Source organism: Saimiri boliviensis, chromosome 4, assembly GCF_048565385.1.
Source record: "Saimiri boliviensis isolate mSaiBol1 chromosome 4, mSaiBol1.pri, whole genome shotgun sequence".
In the NCBI taxonomy this organism is placed as follows: Eukaryota; Metazoa; Chordata; class Mammalia; order Primates; family Cebidae; genus Saimiri; species Saimiri boliviensis.
This window is the reverse complement of record NC_133452.1, coordinates 156,317,207-156,343,874: the sequence shown is the minus strand read 5'-3', so window position 1 is coordinate 156,343,874 and position 26,668 is coordinate 156,317,207. Positions and strand designations below refer to the sequence as shown.

General features: G+C 40.4%; 1 protein-coding gene and 1 pseudogene across 12 annotated transcripts in view; one reads left to right on the top strand and one right to left on the bottom strand.

Annotated features, from left to right (window-relative positions):
• Positions 1-26,668, bottom strand: part of RNF144B (ring finger protein 144B) — a 206,887-nt gene that overhangs the window by 91,444 nt on the left and 88,775 nt on the right. For 4 of the 12 annotated variants that reach the window (XM_074398494.1, XM_074398497.1, XM_074398495.1 and 1 more), the window contains exon 2: positions 10,676-10,717. The exons of 4 other annotated variants lie outside the window; for them this stretch is intronic. Coding sequence is in view for 2 of the 8 variants with exons in the window: in XM_010338019.3 (XP_010336321.1) it covers positions 1,222-1,257 (36 nt within the window). In the remaining 6 variants the exon portion in view is untranslated. Of the gene's footprint in view, positions 1-1,221; positions 2,164-2,183; positions 2,488-10,675; positions 10,718-19,704; positions 20,673-26,668 lie in introns of those variants that run through there. 4 more of the 12 variants (XM_074398496.1, XM_074398491.1, XM_003927312.4 and 1 more) reach the window with 4 other exon arrangements.
• On the top strand, positions 20,028-22,381 carry LOC101042052 (ATP-dependent RNA helicase DDX18-like; annotated as a pseudogene).

The following is a 26,668-nucleotide window of genomic DNA, read 5'->3' as shown; positions in this document are numbered from 1 at the left end:
GGAGGAATGGCTACAGATACCTATTACCCAAAGCCCAAGTGAAAAGCACGAATTGTCTGGCAGCTTGGCCCTTTTCCCACATCCAAAATAATCAGTTGCACAAAGTAGGCTTAGTCCCAAAACCGCGCAGACTTTGTTCCTTCACTAACATCTGGGTTCGGCATGATTTCTGACCTCTATCTCAACTGGAGATTTCAAACACTAAGAACTTCACTCACCAAGAAAGTAATGTCATAAAGTCAAGGCCAGGGGAGACACAGAAGCCAGGATTAGCAGAAACACTTTGGAGAAAGGATTCTGACATACACATAAATGTTTTTAAATGTCTAAAATATTGAAATGACTTTTCAAGAAGGAAATTTTAAGTACTGAATTCTAAAATTCCTCAGATTAAAAATGTTCGTATTACTGAAGATGTTTTTCAGGAAGTTAAATGGTCATACCACGTAGATAAATAAAGTAAGCTTTTTCTATCCAAAGAGTGCATACTTTTCTCTCTGCTGTAGAGTTTGGCTCCGAAAATCTGGTTCATAATTTGAGACACCAAAACTGATTATTTTAAAAAGACATGTCTTAAGCTGACCTAGTTTGGAAGCCTGAATGCCTTTAAATTGCCAATGAACTGAAACCATTCATAAGAATGGGGCTTTTGAATGCTGAGAATGTTCTTTGGGGCTCAGCACAAAGATATTTGGCATAGGTGACTGTAAATATTTGTAAAACTCTGGGTAAATGGACAGGGTTTGACCACACTCGAGCCTTACTTCCAGCACAGTAGTGTAGGAGCAAGTTATCTAAGGTGATTGGTTTGGGGTTTTGGGGTTTTTTTTTTTTTTTGGTTGAGTTTTGTTTCAAATCAAAAGCCAAGCAACCCAATTCTACTCAACATCTTGTTCACGTTCACTATACATATTTACCTTTTTTTTAAACATCATCAAGACCATTAATGAGTCAGAGACTACTTTTGAAACAGAGGTTTTTCCCTTTCCCACTTTTCTAAGTTCATGCCCACTACAAAAATAAAATTAAAATGCCAGTCAAAGTTGTACAAGGGCAGAGCAGGGGTTGTGTGAAACCATGACCTTGGTCTACAAACGGCCTTGAGGATCTGCTCAAGGTTTTTCTCCCCATCAAGATAGTTTTAGAAATATTTAAAGCACTGTTACCCACGAAAAGGACCTGGGTTGTGAAGGAAAGATAAACTAAGGAGGAGAGACTCACCGAGGGATTACATGTGAAAGGGACCAGGAGGCTCATCTCAGTGAAAGCTACAGTAGCCAGATACTCTAATTAGCCAGCAACTTGGGACTAGCTAGGTTTCTTTCGCCTCTTACTCACACCCTAAAAACTGAGTCATCCCAAAGTTCATTTATTTTGTTTCCGGGCACGGACACCCCCTAATCTGCTTCTTTAGAAATGTTAGATACACTGTGAGTTAATTCATACCTCTCAATGTTCAAATAAACGTCCAGAAATGCCAAATCAGAAGAGCAGAGATAGTCCTATTAAGGACTCAGAGCTAATGTTTTGATAAGATACATGAGGCAGAAAGCAGTAAGAAATCGACAGTCTGTTCGTGGAAAATGAAAGAACATTTCCCAGAGGAAGGAATTAATTTCTGGGAAATCTGAATGTGAAGAGTATATATGCATGAGCAGTAGACTTAGACCGGGATCCTTGAAACTCACAAGAAAAACAAAAGGTGTTCTAGAAAGAATAAGCAAAAGATACCTTTTCCCTGTAGAACCGGCAATCAGTTTCATTTTAACTTAAATATGAGAATGGCTCTTATAGAATCAGAGTTTCAGTCTGTTTCATCAACAATTACCTGATCAAATAAGCATTATAATGCATAACCCGAGATTATGACAACTTTTGGTCTACCTTAAGACCTAGGGAGAGTTCTGGTCTAATCTGGGATTCTACAATACATTCTATTATAGAAGCTGTTTTTAATTAGAAATCAAACTACTTTCCTTTTACAAAGGCATCCTTTTTTTTTTTTTTAAGTTAACAGGTGTTTAGGCATTCAGAATGAATTCAGTTCTGTATAGTTTGAGCACTAGAGACAGAAAATGGAAAAATCACGGTGTCACAGTTAGTCTCCCGTCCTTTTCCCTTAATCCAGCAATACCATCCCGAGTTTGCAACGCCTGTAGTCTTTAAAAGCTCGCTAAACCTACCCTGCAAGAGACCTGCGTTCCTCCGCGCCGGGCTTCTCAGTAGCCTCCCGCGCGCTCACCGCCAGTCCGGGTTGCTGGCACACAGGGCAGGAGGAGCTCTTTCATTCTCTCCGTCTTTCCTCCGTGCTCCGCGGCTGACAGCTTTACACTTTGCAAGATTGCAACAGGACTCGCGCTCCCAGACCTACGGGTCGGGAGGAGGAGGAGGCCCCGACCGCCTCCTGGCCTTGACTGGCAGCTGCAATGCCCGGGGACGCTGCAGCGCGAGCGTGGGGCACAGCTCACCAGCAGCAGCGGCGGCAGCAGCGCGTTTATTTATACAGGAAGCTCAGGCGCCGCACTTCCTACTTCCCATCTGGGTCATACTTCAGCTGCAGGTGATGGCCTCGACCCTATCCCAACCCGGGCGTGCTGCACTGGCTCTGCTACTTGTCAGGATTTCTCTCTTGTTCTCCTGGGACCGCTGCTGCAGGAATCCAGAGCAGGGGGTGCAGGCAGCTGCCCCTAGCGCCCTTCTCCTGCCCAGACAGGGACAGCTCACCTCTTGGCCTTCACCGCCTGCTACCTCTCTCACAGGCCACCCTTCTTTATTTTCTCTCTCCTTCCCAGCTCTTTAAATCTCTTCTACTTCTAACAGCCCAGACCTGCCTTCCCAAGTGGCAGACAACTGTTTTAGAGAAACACTTCCCATGCACATCTCACCAAAAAACAGCTTGTACCTGACTTGCCCTTTTGCATCTAATAATGAAATGAGAATGCAGGTAAATCCAATCAGGAATCATCTCATTTTACCTCATAAAATAAAGACACTTCTTGATGAAACAATGATTTCACTTGAAGTGCTTTATAACTTAACTGGTTGTACCTTCAATTAAACAAAAAATGTAACAAAATAATCCCGAAGCTGTGAGGTGTTATGAAGTGCTTCCTTGCCCCAAAACCATGGGCATTTCATTTGTGTGGCATTCATAATGAATTGCGAATACCTTCTCACTCCCCACAGCCCCCATAGATCACAATCACCTAAGTCTGCTGAACATTGCAATTTAGGAATGTCGCTCCAACACAGGAATCTGTGTTCACTCTGCAAGCTCTTGCTACTTCTGCAACCACTCTCAGGAAAGTGCTTCCCAAAAGGAAGGGACTTCTAGGCCCTTCGTGGAAAGGATCTGTGCGTGCCAACAGGCACCGTTCCAAACAACACAAGCAATTACTGCTTCTCAGCCCTCCAAGCTGAAGAAAACCTCTAGGTCAAACCAAAGTGTCGAAGAAAACAGTGTATCTACATGTGCCATGCTAGGACAGGCAGGAGGACCAGCTCACCAGCAGGGGAGGAAGAGAAAAAGGACAGAGGCAATAAGATGGTAAGATAACCCACAGTAGAATATTTAAGCTTGAAAAATCCTTCTAGCTATTTTAGCAAATAACCTGATTCTAAAGATAAGGAAACTGGGCTGGGCGCAGTGGCTCATGCCTGTAATCCCAGCACTTTGGGATGCCGAGGTCGGCAGATAACCTGAGGTTAGGAGTTTGAGACCAGCCTGGCCAACATGTGAAACCCTGTCTCTACTAAAAATACAAAAAATTACCCTGGTGTAGTGGCAGGCACCTATAATCCCAGCTACTCGGGAGGCTGAGGCAGGAGAATCACCTGAAGCTGGGAGGTGGAGGTTCCAGTGAGCCAGGATTGCACCTTTGCACTCCAGCCTGGGTGACAAGATCAAAAGTCTGTCTCAAAAAAAAGAAAGAAAGAAAGAAAAGAAAAGAAAAGATAAGGAAACTGATGTCCAGGGAGATTTAAGAGATTGGCCCAAACCATACAGGGGCTTAGCTAGAATGAGACCTAAATCTGAGTTACATGAGGAAGGTAAATGTTAATGAAAACCATCCCAAAGGATGTCCAACCTTTAGATTTTGCGGTGGCTTAGGTTCTCAGATAATCTATCGCAATGAATTTTCTTGGTATAGTGACCATTTTTGGTGGACAGGAACTAGGAAAGATAAAGCACCCTCTAAGAGGTTAAGTTTATTCATTGGTGTTGATGCAAATCTTCTGAGCCTTAAACCAAAGTTCAATACAGAGTCTACTTTTCAAATGACCATTCATAAATTATAATTTCTTGTTAACAGGGTAAGGGAAGAAGCTGCTGCCAATATGAATGACAACGTAGGTTAAGTACTAAACGTGCTGCCTGTTATCCCAAATATTTTGCACAACTGAGTAACATCACCACTGATTATTTTCAACCATGCAACTATGCACATTTTTTTAAAATTGCAGTCAAAACTTAAGAAGGCTAAATAAACATGTCAAATGCTATCATATTAACAAACTCTCTCATATCTTCCTAAGTAGTCTACAGTGTGAATGAATATTCATTCTCTGGAGCATTTATTGATCTCCTCCCAGACAAGCTGCTAGGTGCTACTAAGATAATGGTATTAGACATGGTCTCCCTGTGCTCAAAGACCTCTCAGTCCAGGGAAGGAGTCAGACAAGCAAATCAATTATCAGGGTACTGACGGTTGTACCCAATGTGTGAGTGATCCATAATGTGTGATATGATAGACTTAAGCATGATGTGGTATTGGGAGCACAGAGAAGAAGAATTTAACTAAAGGAAAGGAGTTGATGAAAAAAATGAAGTCTTCTCTGAGAAGGTGATTATATTAATCTATTCTCACATTGCTATAAAGAAATAACTGAAACTAGGTAATGTATAAAAAAATAGGTTTAACTGGTTCTGCAGCTGCACAGAAAGCATGGCTGGAGAGCCCTCAGGGAGATTACAATCATAGTAGAAGGTGAAGGGGAAGCAGGCACCCATGTCTTACATGGCTGGAGCAGAAGTAAGAGTGGTGGGGAAATGCCGCACACTTTTAAACAATTAGGCCTCTCAAGAACTTACTGTCACAAAAAAATAGCATCAGGAGATGGTGCTAAACCATTTATGAGGACTCTGTCCCTATAGTCCAATTACCTCCCACCAGGCCCCACCTCCAACATCGGGGATCACAATTCAACATGAGACTTTGCTGGGGACACAGATCCAAACCGTATCAGTGATTTAAATCTGACTCTTCAAGTAGCCCAATGGGGGTGGTGGAGAAGGGTAATCAGGCCAAGCAAACAGCCAAAATGAAGGCTTAGACATGAAACTCTAGGTGAAGCTTTTCATAGTTGGAACAGAGCTGATACATCCAGAATAAATGAATGAGGGTCTGAGCTACTGCAGTTACGTAATAGACCCGAAGCAATGAAGTTATTTAATAGACCTGAAACAACTGCCTTGCAAAGGAAGGGAACCAATGGAGAGAGATTTCAGAAACAGAAGTGATGGAATTTGGTATCTGATTGGATATTATATTAGTCCTTTCTCATCAGTGTTATAAAGAAATACCTGAAACTGGGTAATTTATAAAGAAAAGAGATTTAATTGGCTCACAGTTCTGCAGGAACTTTATAGGAAGCATGATGCTGGCATCTGCTTGGCCTCTCGGGAGGCCTGTCACATGGCCAAAGTAGGTGCAAGAGAGTGAGTTGGGGGCGGTGCCACACACCTTTTTTTTTTTTTTTTAAGACAGAGTCTTGCTTTGTCACCCAGGCTGGAGCACAGTGGCGCAATCTTGGCTCACTGCCTCCCATATTCAAGTGATTGTCCTGCCTCAGCCTCCTGAGTAGCTGGGACTACAGGTGCATGTCTCCATTCCTGGCTATTTTTTTATTTTTTTATTTTTGGTAGAGATGGGGTTTCACTGTGTTAGCAAGGATGGTCTTAATCTCTTGACCTCGTGATCTGCCTGCCTTATCTTCCCAAAGTGCTGAGATTACAGGCGTGAGCCACCGCACCCAGCTGCTACACACCTTTAAATGACCAGAACTCACTCACTATCCCCAGGACCGTACCTAGAGGGATGGTGCTAAACCATTCATGAGAAATTTGCCCCCATGATGTGATCACTCCCTACCAGGCTCCACCTCCAATAATGAGGATTACATTTCAATATGAGATTGGAGCGGGGGGACACATATCCAAACTCTATCAGATGTAGGGGGATACGAGAGAAAAATAGCCCTAACTGCTGGCACTACTGAGAGAGGGAATAAAAGAGAAGTGGTGGTAAGGAAACCATGATAATTCAAATAAAGCCTATAGAATCTGAGGTGCCTCTGGGGCATACCTGAAGAACTGACTAGTAGGCTATCAACAGAGAGAGATCTAGGGTGGAGAGTCATTTGGGAATTGCCGTCATTTAGGCAGTGCCCATAGATGAGATTACCCAAAGCTAAGACAACCCACATGCTGTAGAGGGAAGCTGAGGCTTTGGATCTAGGCAAACTCCACCACCCACTCATTATTTATGTAAACTTAATGACGTTATTTAAGAGACCCGAAACTCGGTTTTCTCATCTATAAAATAGGAATGATGACATTCATCTCATAGGCTGTTGTGAGGGCAAAAGAGGTTTTTTAAGTAGCTACCATAGTGCCTGATATGTGGAAATGCCTGATGGGCCAGGGGTGTTGGTTGTGGTGGAGGCAGTGACTGCAGCTCCTGGAACTGTGCACTGCACAACCTGCTCAGCTGTGCACCATGGCCCTGGCTGGATACACAGTAGGAACTCAGTCGGTGTTATTTACCTAAGAAAGGGAAAGGGGAAGGGAAAGAAAGGATTAAAAAAGAGACTTCCCCCAAAAGAACATCAGTATTAAAGAGTAGGTAAAAGGGGAGCCCTCAAATAAGTCTAAGAAAAAATTGCAGGCCGGGCGCGGTGGCTCAAGCCTGTAATCCCAGCACTTTGGGAGGCCAAGGCCGGTGGATCACAAGGTCAAGAGATCGAGACCATCCTGGTCAACATGGTGAAACCCCGTCTCTACTAAAAATACAAAAAATTAGCTGGGCATGGTGGTGCGTGCCTGTAATCTCAGCTACTCAGGAGGCTGAGGCAGGAGAATTGCCTGAACCCAGGAGGCGGAGGTTGCGGTGAGCCGAGATCACGCCATTGCACTCCAGCCTGGGTAACAAGAGCAAAACCCCGTCGCAAAAAAAAAAAAAAAAAAAAAAATTGCTTCTTTTATACTACAAAAATAAAGGTAGGCCAGGAGCAGTGGCTCACACCTGTAATCCTAGCACTCTGGGAGGATCACTTGAGCCCAGGTGTTCAAAGTCAACCTGAGCACCTGTGATAGTGAGATCCTGTCTCTACAAACAATAATAAATAAATTAACTAGACATGGTGGCACACACCTGTAGTCCCAGCTACCCAGGAGGCTGAGGCAGGAGGATCACTTGAGCCCAGGAGGTTGAGGCTGCTGTGAGTCATAATCATACCACCGCACTCCAGCCTAAGCAAGAGCAAGAGCCTGTCTCAAATAAATAAATAAATATTTAAAAAAAAATAAATAAATGTAACACTTGATATTTCAAACAGATGTAAAATCCAGACACTACAGTCTAGAAAAATATTTTTTAACTTTCTGAGCAATGACATGTTACAAATTGTTCACCAGAGATTGCAATCATGTTGACCTTCATCATAACAGGGAATTATTTCCTAATCTGAATTCCAGAACTTTGTTTAAAAAAGCATACAAAGTTTTAACATTAATAGTAAGCCATCCAAATTGTATCAATTGCTGGCCAGGCAAGGTGGCTCATGCCTGTAATCCCAGCACTTTGGGAGGCCAAGGTGGGTGGATCTCTTGAGGTCAGGAGTTCAAGACCAGCCTGGCCAACATGGTGAAACCCCATCTCTACTAAAAATACAAAAATTAGCTAGGCATGGTGGTACATGCCTGTAATTCCAGCTACTCAGGAGGCTGAGGCAGGAGAATCGTATGAACCCAGGAAGCAGAGGTTGCAGTAAGTCAAGGTCACATACCACTGCTCTCCAGCCTGGGCAACAGAGTGAGATTGTCTCAAAAAAGAAAAAAAAAATTGTATTAACTGGTAATATACATAAAGTCATATAAAAGCCAATCAAAATAAATCTAACACATACTTAAGTTTTCCCTGCATGTTTAGCCAAAAAATAATTACTAGATTCTATGTATGTAATAAGATACTGAAATAATATATATTATACTGCATAATATGTAATATATAATAGGTATACATTATAAAATGCATTACACCCCTACATAACAACAGAATCAACAAGTAGAATTTCTTCTTTGGAAAATTATTCTCTTTAATGAATAAAGAAAGGTCTAGAGTTGTTCTTGATATTACCCTTCTATTCCACCTTGGTACCTATGTAAGAAACACATATCTTAGACTTTATTTCTTCATTACATCCTGTGGTTAAAACATCATTTTTAAAAATGGCTTGTTCAGTCTCAATAAATCAGATGTCAAAATCCAAGTATTGGGAAACCAGCTTCTGCAACAGATGCAAATCTCTCTTCACAGGGACAGATATAAGGCAAAGGTCGTGGTGCTCTGCCACTGACAGTTTGGTCATTTCTCATTTCCAAACAGCTACAATTTCATTTGCATTTTTCTATTGTATCTAATGGGGTGGACTTTTTTCTTTCAGCATTTGTTGAGTGTTTTGCATATAGAACTAAGAGTAACACAATACAAAATAAGAATAAGAATATTACAAAATAATATGATAGGAACTATCCCAGAGATATATTCAGGGTAGCATGACAGTCAAAGAACAGAAATCAAACTACATAGAAAGTGAAACTGTGACCAGAGGACATCGTCCAGTGACATACACACATACAGGACATATATCCAGTTGTGTAGTATGATAACATAAGTTTCACAAAATTTGAGACATGTCATCTTGGTTCTATGTCATACTTAACAAGAAGCATCTCAACCCCTTACAGAGCAAGTCAAAACCAACTGGGATCCAACAAGAAAAAACAGAATCATCTCCAACTGCCATTGCCATTATTAGACATGAGAGCCCATCATGACTCAGGATAGAGAGCTGAATGAGAGAGCAAGACTCCACAGGATTCCGTCATCTAGGACTCTCATGTCCTATATAACACCACTAGCAAGCTGGGGTTAAGGACCAATGAGAACACAGAGGTCAGCACCTCACTTTCTCTAGAAAAAAAAAATGGCTCTGCACTAGCCCTGAATTAAAATTTTCCACTAGAGAGTCAGATGAAATTGTCTTGATAATCCTTACGTTTGTAAGTCTTACAGTAATCCTGCTATTACTGTCACTTCCAAATTCCTGCATAAGACAATCAGTTTCGGAAAAAAGATCCCCAGTGTTCCCATAGTCATTACCACAGCCAATGTATTAACCAGTTTACAGGAAATGAAGTACTTGGTACTGTGCATCTGCATCCAACATTAATACAGAGGACTGCCCTGAACTAAGATTCAAATTATTTCTTGGCCTCACAGATGGGGAATTCAATTCTTGGAATTCAGACTCCACCCTACAGAGACCAAATCACTCACAGATAGGAATATTATAGATGTTAATCTTCCAGCACAACTTTATTTTGAAAGCACCTTAAAAATTTGTTTTCTCTATGACAGAAATGTCATGCCCTTCTTTTCCCCTATCTCCTCCCTCTTCCTGCAAAATAGTGAGTCACCAAGTCCCCAGTGAAACCAGGAGCCAGACAGAATTAACAAACACTACCATCTGCAACAGATCGAAGAAACAAAAGTGAAGGCATGGAAACAAGGGATGGATGGAGTATGGAGAGGAGCAGAGAACCGCTGCATGGGGAGATAAATGCAGGTGTATATTTTAGAAATGTCTTAAGCAGAATCACAGAAGAACAGGGGAGGGACCCTGTCCTGGATCCTACAGGGGAAATATCCCCTCTGCTGGCAAAGTCTATTTCCCTTCTACAGTTACCACTGGGCACCTGCAGCCCTCCATATCCTCTTCAGAATGTGTCTCAAGAGGGTTGGCTGTTGTTTCAATACATCTCCCTATAGCGCATGCTACAGGACAGCCCTCAAGAAACATCTCGTGCCCTCTCCATTCATGTTCTCATCCAGTGAGAGGAGTTCTTTTTTAAATTAAAAAAAAAAAAAAAAAAAAAAAAGCAGCATCTTGTGGTCCTAACTAGGTGCAGCAACAACCACAGACTCTGGGTGCCACCACGTTTACATCTCCAACAAAATGGAACCTCGGAGAGGTCCTTCTTACACATCAGCAGTCCTAAAATAGATCCTGCTCATTCCCCTGGAGAGGAGTCACATTCAGATTAAACACATGACCATGGGTTTGAATAAGCAATTGTCACAGACATGTGATGTATCTTTGCAAAGAGCCTTTTTCTAGGATCAAGAAAGTAACTTTTAAACACTTAGGATGCCTGATCAACAAAACTATGCTAATGTCATGAAAGTCACCATGTCCCTAGATGCAAGGAATTATCTCGGAAGGCCAAGAATGAAGAAAGCACCTTCTTGCCCAGGGTCCTCTCCATGCTGTGCACAGTCTTTTCCTACCTCCTCTGACCCAGCTTCCTGTATTCCTCTTCTGTGGCACTTACCAAGCACTCTCATTGTTCACAGGCCCATCTCCTTCAGCAGTCCTGCAAGAAGAGTATCATAATTTTTTTTTCACTTTCTATTCACATCAGCTCCTCACTCACCTCTGTACCTAGGGCGTCTTCTAACCATTTGCCTTTTTCTCTGTGCTCTTTCATCAGACTATGTATGGTGTACACACACACACACAGACACACACACACACACACACACACACACACACCCTATCTTAGCTCTGTGAATCATCTGTTTATTCCCTTTGTCCATTTTGCTTTAGAATAGCTTATATTTTTTCCTGTCAATTTATAAGAGCTCTTTGTAAATTACAATTAATGCACTTCTCCTGCAGTATATTTTACAAATACTTTTTCCAGACATAGCTGATGTCTGTTGATTTAACATTACCACTGCCACACAATGGGTTTTCACTGCATATATCTGATATGTATTCCTTCTGAGGTTTCCATTCTTTAAAAGGCTTCCCAAGCTTTAGCTTGTACATGTGCTTTTCTGGATTTTACTGTGAAAGGGTTGTTTTTTAAATTTGTTTTTCATCCATCAGGGAATTAACTTTATCTCATTTACTATGAGTGCTTTTGTATTTTAACCAAATAGAGAACTATCTATGCCAGAATAATTTGTTAACTCACGATTTTTCCACTGAATTGGACTACAATGTGTAACACATATTATCTGTATTCTGATTTATCTATTCTGAAGCATCTATTTTTGAATCCATTCTGTTCTAATGTTTGTGTATTGCTAGGCCAATACTATCTTGACTATAGTAACTTTATAGTATTCTTTTTCTTTTTTCTTTCTGAGATAAGAGTTTTGCTCTTATTGCCCAGACTGGAGTGCAATGGCACAATCTCAGCTCAACACAACCTCCACGTCCTAGGTTCAAGCAATTCTCCTGTCTCAGCCTCCCAAGTAGCTGGGATTACAGACATGCGCCACCATGTCCAGCTAATTTTGTATTTTTAGTAGAGACAGAGTTTCTCCATGTTGATCAGGCTGGTCTCTAACTCCCAACCTCAGATGATCTGCTGGCCTCAGCCTCCCAAAGTGCTGGGATTACAGGCATGAGCTACCGTGCCCAACCAACTTTATAGTAATCTTATTTTTCATAGTTTTCTTGAATAGGGCATTTGACAATATAAAACTTTATAGTCATTTTACATAATTTTGAAAACTAAGTTGCTATTCTATTCTGAATTGCAAGAACTTTATATAATATGCATATTTTTGCAGTTTTATCATATCATTTAAGGAAACACATATCCCCATTTCTTAGTGTTCATTGGTAAAATAGATTTCAGTTCATATATTTATCTTGCATCCAGCCATTTTCCCAAATATTTTAGTAATTCTACTAGAGTGGCTTTCTATATTTAGTCTCATGTTTGGTGATGTGTGCACAATCATGTCAGCAGCAACAACAACAAAAAAAGATGTTTTTATTTTTTATTTTCCAGTAAATATATTGACAACACAACTTCCTATCTTGTTGTGTTTATTGGAACACAAAAAGTAATGATAAATTTAAAAAACTGATCACAGGCTTTTCTATCTAGATTCTTATGTAACTGGTTTTAGTATTTCATCATTTATAATGAAGCGTCCTACTTTGTTCTCAGTCTTTATTACAGTTAAGTCGTTTCCTTCTATTCCTCCTCAAGAGTCTTCTTAGGAATAGTACTAACTTTATCAGATGGCTTTCAGTGACTATTGATATAACCATATGTTACTCATCTTTTATAGTTTTTATATAATAGACGAAGTGGCTGGATTTTCTGATATGAAACCAAATTCATATTCCTGGAATAATACCTTCTTGATCACATTATATTATCCCATACTGGTATTCAAGATATACTGCCTTCATAAAGTGAACTGGAGGAACACTACTTTTTTCTTTGTTCTGGGAGAGGTTAAATAACATTGTCATTATCTCACTTTTAAAGACAGAATGACCATAAATTTCTCATTGAAACCAGGACACTTTAACAATGAAAGAAGATGCTAACAAATAATGGAAATGATAAAAAGTTTTAAATATACGAAGAGATGGGGTTTCATTCTGTTGCCCACTATGAAGTACTGTGGTGTAATTATAGCTCACTGCAGCCTTTAACTCCTGGCCTTGAACAATCCTCCAGACTTGGCCTCCCAAGTAGCTAGGACTACAGGCATATGCCACTATGCCCAGCTAATTTTTAAAATTTTTTGTAGAGATGAGGTCTCACTATATTACCCAGGCTGGTCTCAAGCAATACTCCCACTTCAACCTCCTAAAGCACTGGGATTACAGGCATGAGCCAACACACCCAATCTAAAACATTTTTTATACTGATTAATGTTCATATTAAAAATGTAACAAGGGGCCAGGTGTGGTGGACACAATGAAAGGGATTTCTTCACTAAGGAAGTCTAGGTTGGACGGCCTGCCTTTATAGTGTATTCCAATTGTTTCCTTGTCCTCGATTTGAACCTGAAGCCTGTCGGTGTTGCTTATGCTCCGTTTTTGTCCCACTATAGCACTTAGGGCTCAACAATTTCGTGCCCACGGCTCTCCTGTTTCATTTATAATGACTTTATGTTAGCCAAAACAAATGTTTTTCTACATCTGTTCTTACAGCAAAAGTAAAAGCCAGAACATTGAATCTTTGCTGGACTGAGTATTTAAATACATTTGTTGCTGTAGTTGGCCTCAGTGGACTCTATCATAGAGTGCAACTTATGTCACTGATTTTGAAACATCTCTATGGTTAGTGAAAAGATCAAGCATTACCAAGATCCAAATAGCCAGTTCCAGTAACATCCCTGAGTATGAGTCATATGTCTGATTGATTGATTTACAATACATCTCCCCGACATGTATCTTGATTTAAAAAAAAAAATTCCAGGCCAGGCATGGTGGCTCACACCTGTAATCCCATCTCTTTGGGAGGCCAAAGCGGGAGAATTGCTTGAGTCCATGAGTTCAGTGCCAGCCTGGGCAACATAATAAGAGCTCATCACTAGAAAAAAAAAATCCTTTTCTGATAATGGAGCAAACCACATTAACAGCTATTACTTCACTTTTTATATATGCATAAGAAAACTTAAAATTGAAATGGGGAAAAGCTATTTAGAAGAGTCATTTGATTCTAATGAAAAGTCATGCTTCACAGAATGAAATGGAATGATACCTCCTGCAGCCACACGTGTTAAATCATTGTCTTTGGGCAAAGTATTCTTAAAAACAATTACAACCTTTTGAAGTAGATATTGATGCAGCTTCAGTAGATTTGTGAATTACACATTCATCACCAACATCCTTGAGAAACAGAGATTTGGTGCTTAATTTTTTTTATTAAACTTTCACTTTTTTAGTTCATTTCCTGACAAAAGGGATTATTCCAAAATAAATGTTAAAACAATACTTACAGATTTACACCATACAAAAATGGCACAACCATACCAAGAGCATTCAGACTTCACATACTTCCAACTGACGTCACCAAGCCAGCCTGGCCACTTCCAGCTTTCTGCAGGTCCCTGTGAGGACCATGACACAACTGACTGGTATACCAGGTAGCTCACAGTGGTAGCAGCATCAAGTACTTCTCCTACCACCATCTAGACTAGAAAGAGTTGGCTGTCCTTAACCACTAGGGTAGGAACATATTTCACTTTATCAGCCAGTGCTTGGCATGCTACTCTTTAAAGGGATGTGTAAGTTAAACTGCATTGAAAGAGAAACAGGGTTACACGCATCACCTTTCAAATTTAAACACAAGTAAAATTACTCTTCACAACACAAGCACCTTAGACATCACTAGAAAAGACCACAGCAAAACCTGGTATACAAGGTGGAGAGCCACCATCCTGTCTTATTTTAATGCCTTGTTAAAACATAATTGCTTCCTTAAAAACAAGAAACTCAGAGCAAATAACAAATGGGACACAAAGAGGCTGGGAATTCTACAGTAATTGATCTTTTTGCATCTTCTATTTGAATCAATTTTGGTCACTTGTATTTTGCTCATGAGTTACTCGTTTCTTCCATCTTTTCATATTAGTTTCCATAGAGTTTTGCTCCTAGTGTACATATATAATTCTTATAATTCTATCTTGCATGCATCTGTAATTGTGTTTGTTTCCTTGTTCCTTATCTTGTATACTTTTGCTCTTTTTTCCAGTATTTTGTCTTATTTAGCCTTCCTATATTTTTTCCCTATTCCATTAATTCTCACTTGTAACTTTATCAGCCATTCTTCCTACCTTGTGTGTGTGTGTTGTTTGGTTGGTTTCAGAGGGGTCTGAGGCAGGTAGGTGTTTTGTTGTCTTCTTCTTTATGAATAAGGAAGATAGTTACTGTTACAAATTTTTTTCTAAGTAAAGTTTTAAGTATATGCTATGCCCTAAAGATTTCAGTTTAAAGTATAATTTTTTTACTGCTCTCCAAAGAACCTTTTGCTTTTCTTTTGTTTTCTCTTTGATCAAAGGTTTATCTGGGAGAGTGTTTTTTAATTTCCAAGTAGTTATTTTCTGGTCATACGTTTAGTATTGGTTTCTAACTTAATTGGATTATGGTGAGAAAATGTAATCTATAAAATCTCTACTTTCACATTTGTCATAGTTTTACTTTATTTTGGCCAAGTAGGTTAATAAGTCTATTTTTCTGGTAACTGGGGTTTGGAAAATTACACGTATCCAGAGAAATGTTCCCTGAAAAGCCTCATGGTGATGTGACCAGGCAACCTGCCCTGGCACCTAAACATTCAGTCCCCATAACAATTGGCCTCGTTTCATTGTCCCATCGCAAAATGCATTCTAACTTGCAAATCTAGAGCCATTATACCTCTAAGTAGAAAACAAAGCAATTAGTTATTTGTAATAGTCAGATGATTATTTTTAATAGCTGGATGATTGTATCACCTTGGAATTTAATCAAAACAAACCAAAGGCATGTAATACTCTTGAGTTATGCCCAGCAATAACTTGGTTTAAGTTTTCATTTTCCAACCTGGCATCTCAACTCCTCCTCAGTATTAGTAACTCAAGCAAACCTGCTGCCCACCCACAAATCCAGAAGAAAACCATCTGTCTCATACATCAGGAAGACCTCAGCATGATTCACTGAACCCTTGAGGTGAAAGAGATCAGAACTAATTTTTTTTTCTCAGCTCACTGTAATCTCTGCCTCCCAGGTTCAAGCAATTCTCCTGTCTCAGTCTACTGAGGAACTGGGATTACAGGTACCTGCCACCATGCCCAGCTAATTTTTTGTATTTTTAGTAGAGACGGGGTTTCACCATGTTAGCCAGGATGGTCTCGATCACCTGACCTCAGTTGATCTACCCTCCTCAGCCTCCCAAAGTGCTGGGATTATAGGCATGAGCCACTGTGCCCAGCCAGAACTATTTCAAATACAAGTAACTGCTGAAATATTTAGTCCCACTGAGGCTTGAGAATTCTGTACTCAGATCAGCCTTGGTGATATAGGACTCTTACAATGAACACACTTGAGAGCGGAAATCTTGTTTAAAATCACCAAGGAAATTCCAAACTTCTACAAAAGAATTAGCAGATATTTTAGCAAGGGTACACTTGGAGGCAGGATGTTATTTCTTCTGATAAAGTGGAAGCTTCCTCAGCTCTCTGGGAGTTTGAGAAAAAAACAAATTATATTATTGAATACCTATTGTGTGCCAGGCATGGCACTTGGCACTATGCATTCTACATACATTATATCTTTTAATCTTTATAAAAGTAGTCATTATAAAAAATAAGCTTATCTACTTATAAACTGCTTGTAAGTATCACATTTTTTAAGTGGTTAGTAAGTGATACCACAGGGAAGTCTCACAGAGGCATAGTATTAGCTATAAAGTTGTCCCAAAAAAAGAGGACATTCACTGTTTTACCATTTTGGGTTAAATTGAGACTCCAGTATTTTTGCTTCTAATTCAGGAAGAATTACCTTAAAATTTGTAAGGTTTCAGTTTGTGATTTCAACAAACATTTGCTTCAAACATAACTGATATAACCACCCACTTACTTTTACATATATATATATATATATATATATATATATAGAGAGAGAGAGAGAGAGAGAGAGAGAGAGAGAGAGAGAGAGGAGAGAGAGAGAGAAGGATCTCATTATGTTGCCTAGTTTGGTCTCAAACTCCTGGCCTCAAGTGATCCTCCTGTCTTGACCTCCCAAAGTGCTGGGATTGCAGGTGTGGGCCACCATGCCCAGTCCATTTACTTTAAGGTAACTGTGACATTATTAATTAAATATTCAAACTCTTCTAATCAAACGAGCTCATGAAATCTAATCCTACACCTGACTTTTATTTACACTATTGACCTAAGCACACAGGCAATTCTAACTACTAACCTAAATGATTTTTTAATTGGCACAAAGTTCAAATATACAACCTGCCTTTCATTTTAGATTCATCTTCCTTTCATCCATTTTCACTTTGCATCTCAGTTTCAGCCATACTAAAACAAATCTAAGTATTCAAATTTCACATTCACAGATTCCTTGGTTCTCAATTTACCAAGGCCATTCTTCCCTGCCTTTTTCACCTAACCAATAGCTCTTCATTACACACACACACACACACACACACACACACACAGAGTCACTCAAAATGTGTCTTTTATGGGATCTCTCTCCTACCTACCTTTCCCCACCATATAATTAGACACTTCCTTCTAGGCTTCCTTTCTTCCTTAATGCTCTTACTTTCATTGCTCCATTCAACAAACTTTTTTTTCTTTTTTTTCTGTTTTTTTTTTTTTTTTTTTTTTTTTTTGAGATGGAGTCTTGCTCTGTCACCCAGGCTGGAATGCAGTGGTGCAATCTCTGCTCGCTGAAACCTCCGCCTCCTGGGTTCAAGCCATTCTCCTGCCTCAGCCTCCTGAGTAGCTGAGATTACAGGCGCCTGCCACCACATACGGCTAATTTTTTGTGTTTTCAGTAGAGACAGGGGTTTCACTATGTTAGTCAGGCTAGTCTTGAACTCCTGATCTCATTATCCACCTGCCTTGGCCTCCCAAAGTGCTGGGATTACAGGTGTGGGCCAGCACGTCCAGCCCTCAACAAACATTTCTAAAGCTCTTATTATCTATAGGTTCTTTAATAGGTGCTGGGAATACAACAATAAATAAAACATAAAACTTCAAGTGGTGTCAAAAAAAGACAATTAGACCTGTCAGCTGGTCAGAGTAGCAATGACTTTCAGGAAGGCACCCAGCATTTTGAGCCCAGCCCTGGAGAATTTAATGGGTAGGGAAGACAACAGAGAAAAGGAGGAAGAAGGGCCTTCTGGGCGAAAGGAATTACATGAGTAAAGTCAGAGAGATGGAGAAGAGGTAAGCTTTGTTGATGGCAGAAAATAAGTTTCTCCATCCCAGGCATTTAATTTAAAAAAAAAAAAAAAAAACTAAACTAAAACTCAAGAGGCTAAGGCAGGAGGATTGCTTGAGGCCAGGAATTCAAGACCAGCTTGGGCAACAGAGTGAGACTCCTGCTTTTAAGTATTTTTTAAAAAAACTTTAAAACTGCTTACTCAAAAACTTTTTCAAGCTATAATAAAAGTAAGAGATAATCATGGAAAGTAAAGTCTAATTTTATTTCTAATTGTTTATTAATTTCTGGTGCTTTCTTAAACCCAAAAAGGCTCATTAATGATATGTTAACAACACATAAATTTCTAATTTCATCAAAAGACAAAAGAAGTTGTTTTTGTTTTTGTTTTTTTGAGACGGAGTTTCACTCTTGTTGCCTAGGCTGGAGTGCAACGGCACAATCTCAGCTCACTGCAACTTCTGCCTCCTGGGTTCAAGTGATTCTCCTGCCTCAGCCTCTGGAGTAGCTAGGATTACAGGCATGTGCTACCATGCCTGACTGTCAATTTTGTATTTTTGGTAGAAATATGGTTTCTCCATGTTGGTCAGGCTGGTCTCAAACATCCGACATCAGGTGATCTACCCACCTCGGCCTCCCAAAGTAGGGGGATTACAGGCATGAGCCACTGCACCAGGCCAAAAGAGGTATTTTATACTCCTCCAATAAGCTCTGTGAATAAAGATAAGTAGTTCAATCATAACTAGTTCACCCTCACCTCCCATGTAAGAGTGAGAACAAATCAAGACAAGAGAAACTTTGGTGCAAGGCTCCCAGGCCATTCTATCAGGATGACAGGGGTCCTTGTCCAGTATCTGTCTTCCTTTCATAGGACCTAATGCATACATACAGGCTGAAGCTCTCATCCTCAGTGGTTGTGTTGAAAATAACTAATCTAAAATGTTATCCTCTTTTGATGGAAGTAATCCATGAACTGACCAACAGAAACAAAACTTTTGAGAGTAAACAATGTTACTACATAGGGTTACTTAATCCTTAAAAATATTTTTCAATCTTTTCAACCTGCAATTTTTACACATAATTCTGCAGAACCTTGGACAATATATATGTTGCAGCACATACCTGAGGCTACGCAAATTGGAATGAGATAAGGAAGCAGAAATCAGATACCATCATGCCCAAAAGAATGCTGTAAACTTGGATGGCCACCTGCCCAGTTCATGATTATCTCAGTTCAACAGTTCAGATGGCTTATGGTGTTCCTTTGATATTACATCAGTTTATGTCTCTTACCAGAAAGTGTGATGGAAATAAATACCCCCAAGTGAGCAGGATGAGCCATTGTGATCCACAGCATGCCCTGAATTAGACTATATTTTATATTGTAATCAAAAAATGAAATGAAATCACAGGTCAACATCATCACCCCTCTCCCGCAAGGACTGAATAAAATACAGTGAGCAAATATACTTGGTTTAGAATAAGCAAAATCTTTAAGTGGATTAATTACTCCTTGCTCATTATGAACTATTTTGCTATAGAGGAAGCATAGGTCTAATCTCTGAAAATTAAACAAAATTGTATTAGTTCATTCTCATGCTGCTAATAAAGACACGCCCAAGACTGGACAATTTATAAAGGAAAGAGGTTTAATGGACTTACAGTTCCACAAGGCTGGGGAGGCCTCACAATCATGGCAGAAGGCAAAGGAGAAGCAAAGGCACATCTTACATAGTAGCAGGCAAGAGAGCTTGGGCAGGGGAACTTCCATTTATAAGACCATCACATCTTGTGAGACTTACTCACTACCATGAGAACACTAGGGGGAAACCCACCTCCATGATTCACTTATCTCCACCTGGCCCTGCCCTTAACACATGGGATTACTACAATTCAAGGTGAGATTTGAGTGGGGGCACAGCCAAACCATATCAAAAATCTATGTTGACTGTATGGTGCTGTGGTCTAGACACTTCTGGGACAGCATGTCTCACTTGCCGATGAAACTCCTGTGCAAGAAGACTGAGAAGCGGAACCTCAAATTGCAGCAGTGGAACCTGAAGTTGCAGGGGGCCTCAAATCTGACCCTATCAGAAATTCAAAATGGAGATGTGTCTGAAGAACACTGGGAGCTGGAAAGTTTAAAAAATCAAAACATTCTATGAATGTGGGCTTGTCAGAAGCTCAAAATGGAGACCTGTCTCATGAAGCAGGGAAAAATATAAAAGTTAAAAATCTCCCCAGAAATCTATCGTATTAACCAATGGAGAAGCAGCAATGCAGTCTCCCAATTCAGAATCAAAAGAGAAAAATGCGGAATGATGCTGGCCCTGATACAAGAAAAGCAGAAACTGAAAACAAAGGGGATTCTGAATAAGAAAGTACCAAGACTCCTAAAGAAACAGAAAGTAATGTGTAGAAGCCAGATCATGATGGAGATGACAGTGAGATGCCCAGCCTGCCCCTGAAACTCGCAGGAGCTTTTGAGGATATTTCATTGCTTCTCTATGCCATCTTGTCAATGAAAACACTCTGAATGCAATAAAAGAAATGGGTGTTACAAACATGACTGAAATTCAGCATAAAACTATCAGACCACTCTAGAAGGCAGGGATCTTCTAGCAGCTGCAGAAACAGGCAGTGGTAAAACCCTGGCTTTTCTCACCCCTGCAGTTGAACCCACTGTTACGTTAAAGTTCAAGCGCAGGAACAGAAGGGGAATCCATATTCTCTCACCTAGCAGAGAATTAGCCATGCAAACTTTTGGTGTTCTTAAGGAACTAATGACTCAGCATGTGCATACTTATGGGTTGATAACGGGTGGCCGTAACAGATCTGCTGAAGCACAGAAACTTGCTAACAGGATCAACATCATCTTGGCCACACCAGGGTGTCTGCTGGACCATATGCAGAACACCCTGGGGTTTATGTATAAACATCTGCAGTGCCTGGTTATTGATGAAGCTGATCAGATCTTGGATGCTGGATGTGAAGGGGAATTAAGGCAAATTATTTATTTATTTATTTATTTTTGGAGACAGAGTTTCGCTCTTGTTACCCAGGCTGGAGTGCAATGGCGCGATCTCGGCTCACCGCAACCTCCGCCTCCTGGGTTCAGGCAATTCTCCTGCCTCAGCCTCCTAAGTAGCTGGGATTACAGGCACGCTCCACCATGCCCAGCTAATTTTTTGTATTTTTAGTAGAGACGGGGTTTCACCATGTTGACCAGGATGGTCTCGATCTCTTGACCCCGTGATCCACCTGTCTCAGCCTCCCAAAGTGCTGGGATTACAGGCGTGAGCCACCGCGCCCGGCCTAAGGCAAATTATTAAACTTTTGCCAACACGTAGATGGATTATGCTCTTTTCTGCCACCCAAACTCGAACAGTTGAAGACCTGGCGAGGATTTCTCTGAAAAAGGAGCCGTTATACATTGCTGTTGATGATGATAAAGCTAATGCAACAGTGGATGGTCTTGAGCAGGGACATGTTGTTTGTCCCTCTGAAAAGAGATGCCTTCTGTTTTTTACATTCATTGAGAAGAACCGAAAGAAGGTGCTCATGGTCTTCTTTTCATCTTGTATGTCCGTGAAATACCACTGTGAGCTGCTGAACTACAATGATTTGCCCGTCTTGGCCATTCATGAAAAGCAAAAGCAAAATAAGCGTGCAGCCACATTCTTCCAGTTCTGCAATGCAGATTCAGGAACACTATTGTATACAGATGTGGCGGCAGGAGGACTGGACATTCCTGAAGTCAACTGGATTATTCAGTATGACCCTCCAGATGACCCTAAGGAATATAGGCATCGTGTGGGTAGAACAGCCAGAGGTCTAAATGGGAGAGGGCACGCCCTGCTCATTTTGCACCCAAAAGAATTAGATTTTCTTCATTATTTGAAACAATCCAAGGTTCCATTAAGTGAATTTGACTGTTCCTGGTCTAAAATTTCTGACACTCAGCCTCAGCTTGAGAAATTGATTGAAAAGAACTACTTTCTTGATAAGTCAGCCCAGGAAGTGTGTAAGTCATACATACGAGCCTATGATTCCCATTCTCTGAAACAGATCTTTAATGTCAATAACTTAAATTTGCCTCCAGTTGTTCTGTCATTCAGTTTCAAGGTGGCTCCCTTTGTTGATCTGAACATCAACAGCAATGAAGGCAAGAAGAAAAAGTGAGGAGGCAGTGGTGGATTTGGCTACAAGAAAACCAAGAAAGTTGAGAAGTCCAAAATCTTTAAACACTTTAGCAAGAAATCATCCGACAGCAGGCAGTTCTCCCACTGAAGACATGCCTTTCTTTCATCTTGAATAACTTTGTCCTAAAATGAATTTTTTCCCCTTGATTTAACAGATTTTTTGTAACTTTTAGAATTTGGACTTATCTAACAAGAGTATAAATTGACTTGGGTTGCAAGCACTGAGCACTGTTACTTCTATCAAGTTTCTTTTTTATTTTGGGGATGTAAAACAGCCTTTAATTTTCTTGGTTCCCCAAGGGCAGAGCAAGGAATATCTGGTCTTATTGTGATTATATTTTTTAATTTTAAATATCCCTCCCTCATACATACAAATATATGTTACTGTTTTAACGTAATTCTTTTTGTACCTTTAAAAAACATCTATGTTAATACAGCAATGTTATCTCATCTGAGTACTTTCACAAATATCATCTCATTTAATACTTACAACAACCCTTCAGGTGAGGTTTTATTATTCCCATTTTATAAATGAGGGAACTGAGCATTGAAAAATAAACTGAATTCCCTGAGGTCACACAGTTACTGGCACATTGTGCACTAGAACCCAATGACCAAGTCAAGCGAGTTTCAACTGAAGCAAGCTTGTCCAGCCTGCAGCCCTGTGACCCAAGATAGCTTTGAATGCAACCTAATGCAAATGTGTAAACTTTCTTAAAACATTATACAATTTTTTTGTGATTTTTTTAAAGCTCATCAGTTCTCATTAATGTTAGTGTGCTTTACGTGTGGCCCCTTCTTCTTCCAATGTGGCCCAGAAAAGCCAAAAGATTGGACACCCTTGAAGTAGAGTGCCCTTGCTTCCCAAATAAAGTTATAGGTAAAATCAAGCTCCCCTTTTTTCTCATGTCAGGATCTTTTTTGGAAAGATAACAAAAGCACGTTAATGCAAAGCCTTTAGTTCTATTTTTAAATGCCTACTTAGGGCAAAAGGCCAGGTATTCTGCCAAAACAAATTAGATAATATTCTGGTATTAGCAGATTCTCAATCTTGACCAAGAAGAAAAATATCCAACATAATATATATTGAGAAGAGAGTCCAACAACTCTGAATACACTGAATTCTCAGCCTTGGCCTTCTGCAAGAAGGAAGAGGCAAGTTTCCCATATGAGAGAACAGTCAAAGAGTATGACTCAAGGACTATTTCAGTACAAGATCTTATTTCAACCCTGTTGTCCATCTGTTTGCTGAGAATGTAAGTTGTCTAGTTCCAACTCAGAAAAGAGGATGAAATCATCTGCTGAAGCCACATAAACAGGAGCCCCACAAAGCCACACTGTGATGACAAGACCTAGCCATGCAATGAGAGGTCAGTGTATACCTTCCCATTATCTGGCTGCATTTCTGTGTAGTCATGGTGCCTCATCCCAGGAAGGCAAGTTGAAGGACCCAGCTAAACAAATGACAAACGCTGTAAGATTTATTCTCTATTTACTGCAGGCTAATGGAGGGGAAAGACAGGCCCAGTGCAGTGGCTCACACCTGTAATCCCAGCACTTTGGGAGGCCAAGGCGGGAAACTCACTTGAGCCCATAAGTTCAAGAGCAGCCTGGCCAACATAGGGAGACCTTGTTTCTACAAATAATCAAAATATTAGCTGGGTGTGGCAGCATGCATCTGTGGTTCCAGCTACTTGGGAGGGTGAAGGGAAAAGATCGCTTGAGCCCAGGAGGTTGAGGCTGCAGTGACCCATGATCACACCACTGCACTCCAGACTGGGTAACAGAGCAAGACCCTGTCTCAAAACAAAGAAACCAACAAATAAATAAAAGAATAATGGAGGGGAAAGAGCAGCTCAAAGAATTGCATACAAAAAATAATTAACATTTTAAATGCATACATTGACTACAGACAATATTTATCAAAAATTGCAGCCAGTCATGCTTTCCTTCCTATTCCTCTTTACTAGCCTCGTTTTTTTGAGTCACTAAGGTCATAAACTTACCACTTTCTACACAGTCCGATCTTTCCTTTTGTGTCATCTACTGCTACTACATCCTTTGATACAGGGAACCCACATCCATTATCCACTAACATACCTCTATGTGTCCGCCTACCTCCTTTACAGTAAGAGGAAAACAGAGGTTCCAGGGAATGCCAAATTTTAGAGAAGCTTAGGGAAATGAATATTTAGAAAGCTAATGAATTCAGGGATTGACCAGAAGAGTTCAGACTCTAATTTTAAGGGTAAGGAAAATTTAAAGGTCATAATTTCAAGGTCAAATCAGCTATGCTGTAGACCAAATTATTTGCAGTTGGGCTAGAAACCTAAATTAGCAAGTACAGAATTGTTTCTATAATAAAATAAGTTCCAGGTTGTAAACAACTAGATACCTAAACATTTAGGAACTCTAAACATTCCCAAGTTTGGGACTACCTACAAAAAAATGTAACAATAAATTTTTCCTCTTGAGTTTCTTTCTCTTTACAGCTGCAGAGGAAAACGGAACGTCTACGCGTATGTAACTGAGTGTTGAGATTTGACCCCCTCCCGTTGGAGCTACTTCAATTGAGAAGAAAGTTGGTGACCACCATTTCTTGCTAAGGGCCCTCGTGAATTTATTCCTCTCAGTGTGTCCAATGAGAATAACTGGACCAACTTCTGGATAAGTTGTGACCATTGGGAAACGGACTCTCAACATTATCATAGAGAACAAGCACAACAAGTTTTGGGAGGGTTTTATGTTGGCAAAGGGAGTCCGTTGGAGCTGAAGCCCAAGGGAAAAGCTGAGCTCCAAAGGAAGTGCACAATTTCTTCTGAGCAGACACTCTAACTGTATTCCTGTATAAGAGAGATGAGGTGGGGTGGGGTGGGGGGAAATCGGGCTACAAGGAATGAGACTGTGGAGACAATGAGGATGGATTTCAAAAGAATAAAATCACTGACATGTCAACATATTTGCCAAGCCTGTCCTAGACTTACTTGCTCTTCAAAGAGCTATAATCATGGGTCAAACCTGAAGGGAAACTATTAGACTTCTCCATGTAACAGAGGACACAGAATAGGCTGCAGCCATACCTCAGATGAGTGAGGAAAGACTAGAGTTACACACTCCTACCATTAAAGAATGGTGCCTTCAAATCTCACGGCAGCCATGTTTGGATTATGTAATTTTGCCTTCTCGGCTAAAAGCCGATTGGACCTAGGATGGATGTCTGTTGAAAGTAGAGCCAGCCAGGTGTAATGGTTCACACCCATAATCTCAACAGCTTAGGAGGCTAAGACAGGAGGATTGCTTGAGGCCAGGAGTTAGAGACCATCCTGGACAACAGAGCAAGATCTTGTCATAAAAAAAAGAGGAAGATAAAGAAGAAGGAAGAACAGAAGGAAGGAGGGAGGGAAAGAGGGTGGGAGGAAGGGATGAAGGGAAAGAAAAGAAAAAAAGAATTAGCTGGGCTAAATTAGCTGGTGGTAAGTGCCTGTATACCAGCTATCATACTTAGGAGGCTGAGGCAGGATGATCACTTGAACCTAGGAGGTCAAGGCTGCAGTGAGCCATGACAGTGCCACTGCACTACAGCCTGGGTGGCAAAGCAAGGCCCTGTCTTAAAAATAAATAAAAATACAAATGTAACAGAGCCAATCAGATTTCCCCTAATCGGAATTTGGATTTGGGGACAGCCCATCTCTGTGCCTGCTCAAAGCTGTGCAGCAGCCATATTCCATCATCTGTACACACAGCAGAGAAAGCCAGAGACAGAACATAAAGCAGATGTGCTAGATAGGAGGGATGGGTCATGGGAGGAGAACTCTGGCCTAATAGCTCTCAGTTCCAGTTCCTCCTAGAAGCCAGCTGGAGTCCTATCTTTAGGTTCCTCAAGAGACTCCTTGTCTTTAAAACAACTTTTCCTTTTTAAAAGACACTAGTTCAAATTTACTTCAGTTATTTGAAACTAGAAACAGCTGAAGTAAAACCACATTACCAAAAATTAAATGAAGATTCCACAATGAAAAGAGCATAGACTTTGGAATCCACCAGTGCTGGGTTCAAATCGTGGCTCCTGAATATCAGCTGTCCAGTCAAGAGTAAGAACATAAAACTCACTACTAATTTCCTAGCCTGTCTGAACTTTGGTTTCCTTACTAGAAAATGCAGATAACAACTGTCATATATAGTTGCTGTGAAAATCAGAAAAACATATTTATAGCATCTGGCACATAACAAACACAAAGAATAGCTTCTAGAAGAATTCACTTAGTAGTCATGCTGGCAGTTGTGGTATTGCTATGGCCATCTTGATAGGAAGGCTACATAAAAAATCAGAACTTATGAATACACAAGGGTGTTTTTCTTAAATTCCTTACTTCACAAAATAATTCAATCCAAGTTTCCTTAGTGAGCTAATCTAGCACATTCAAAGT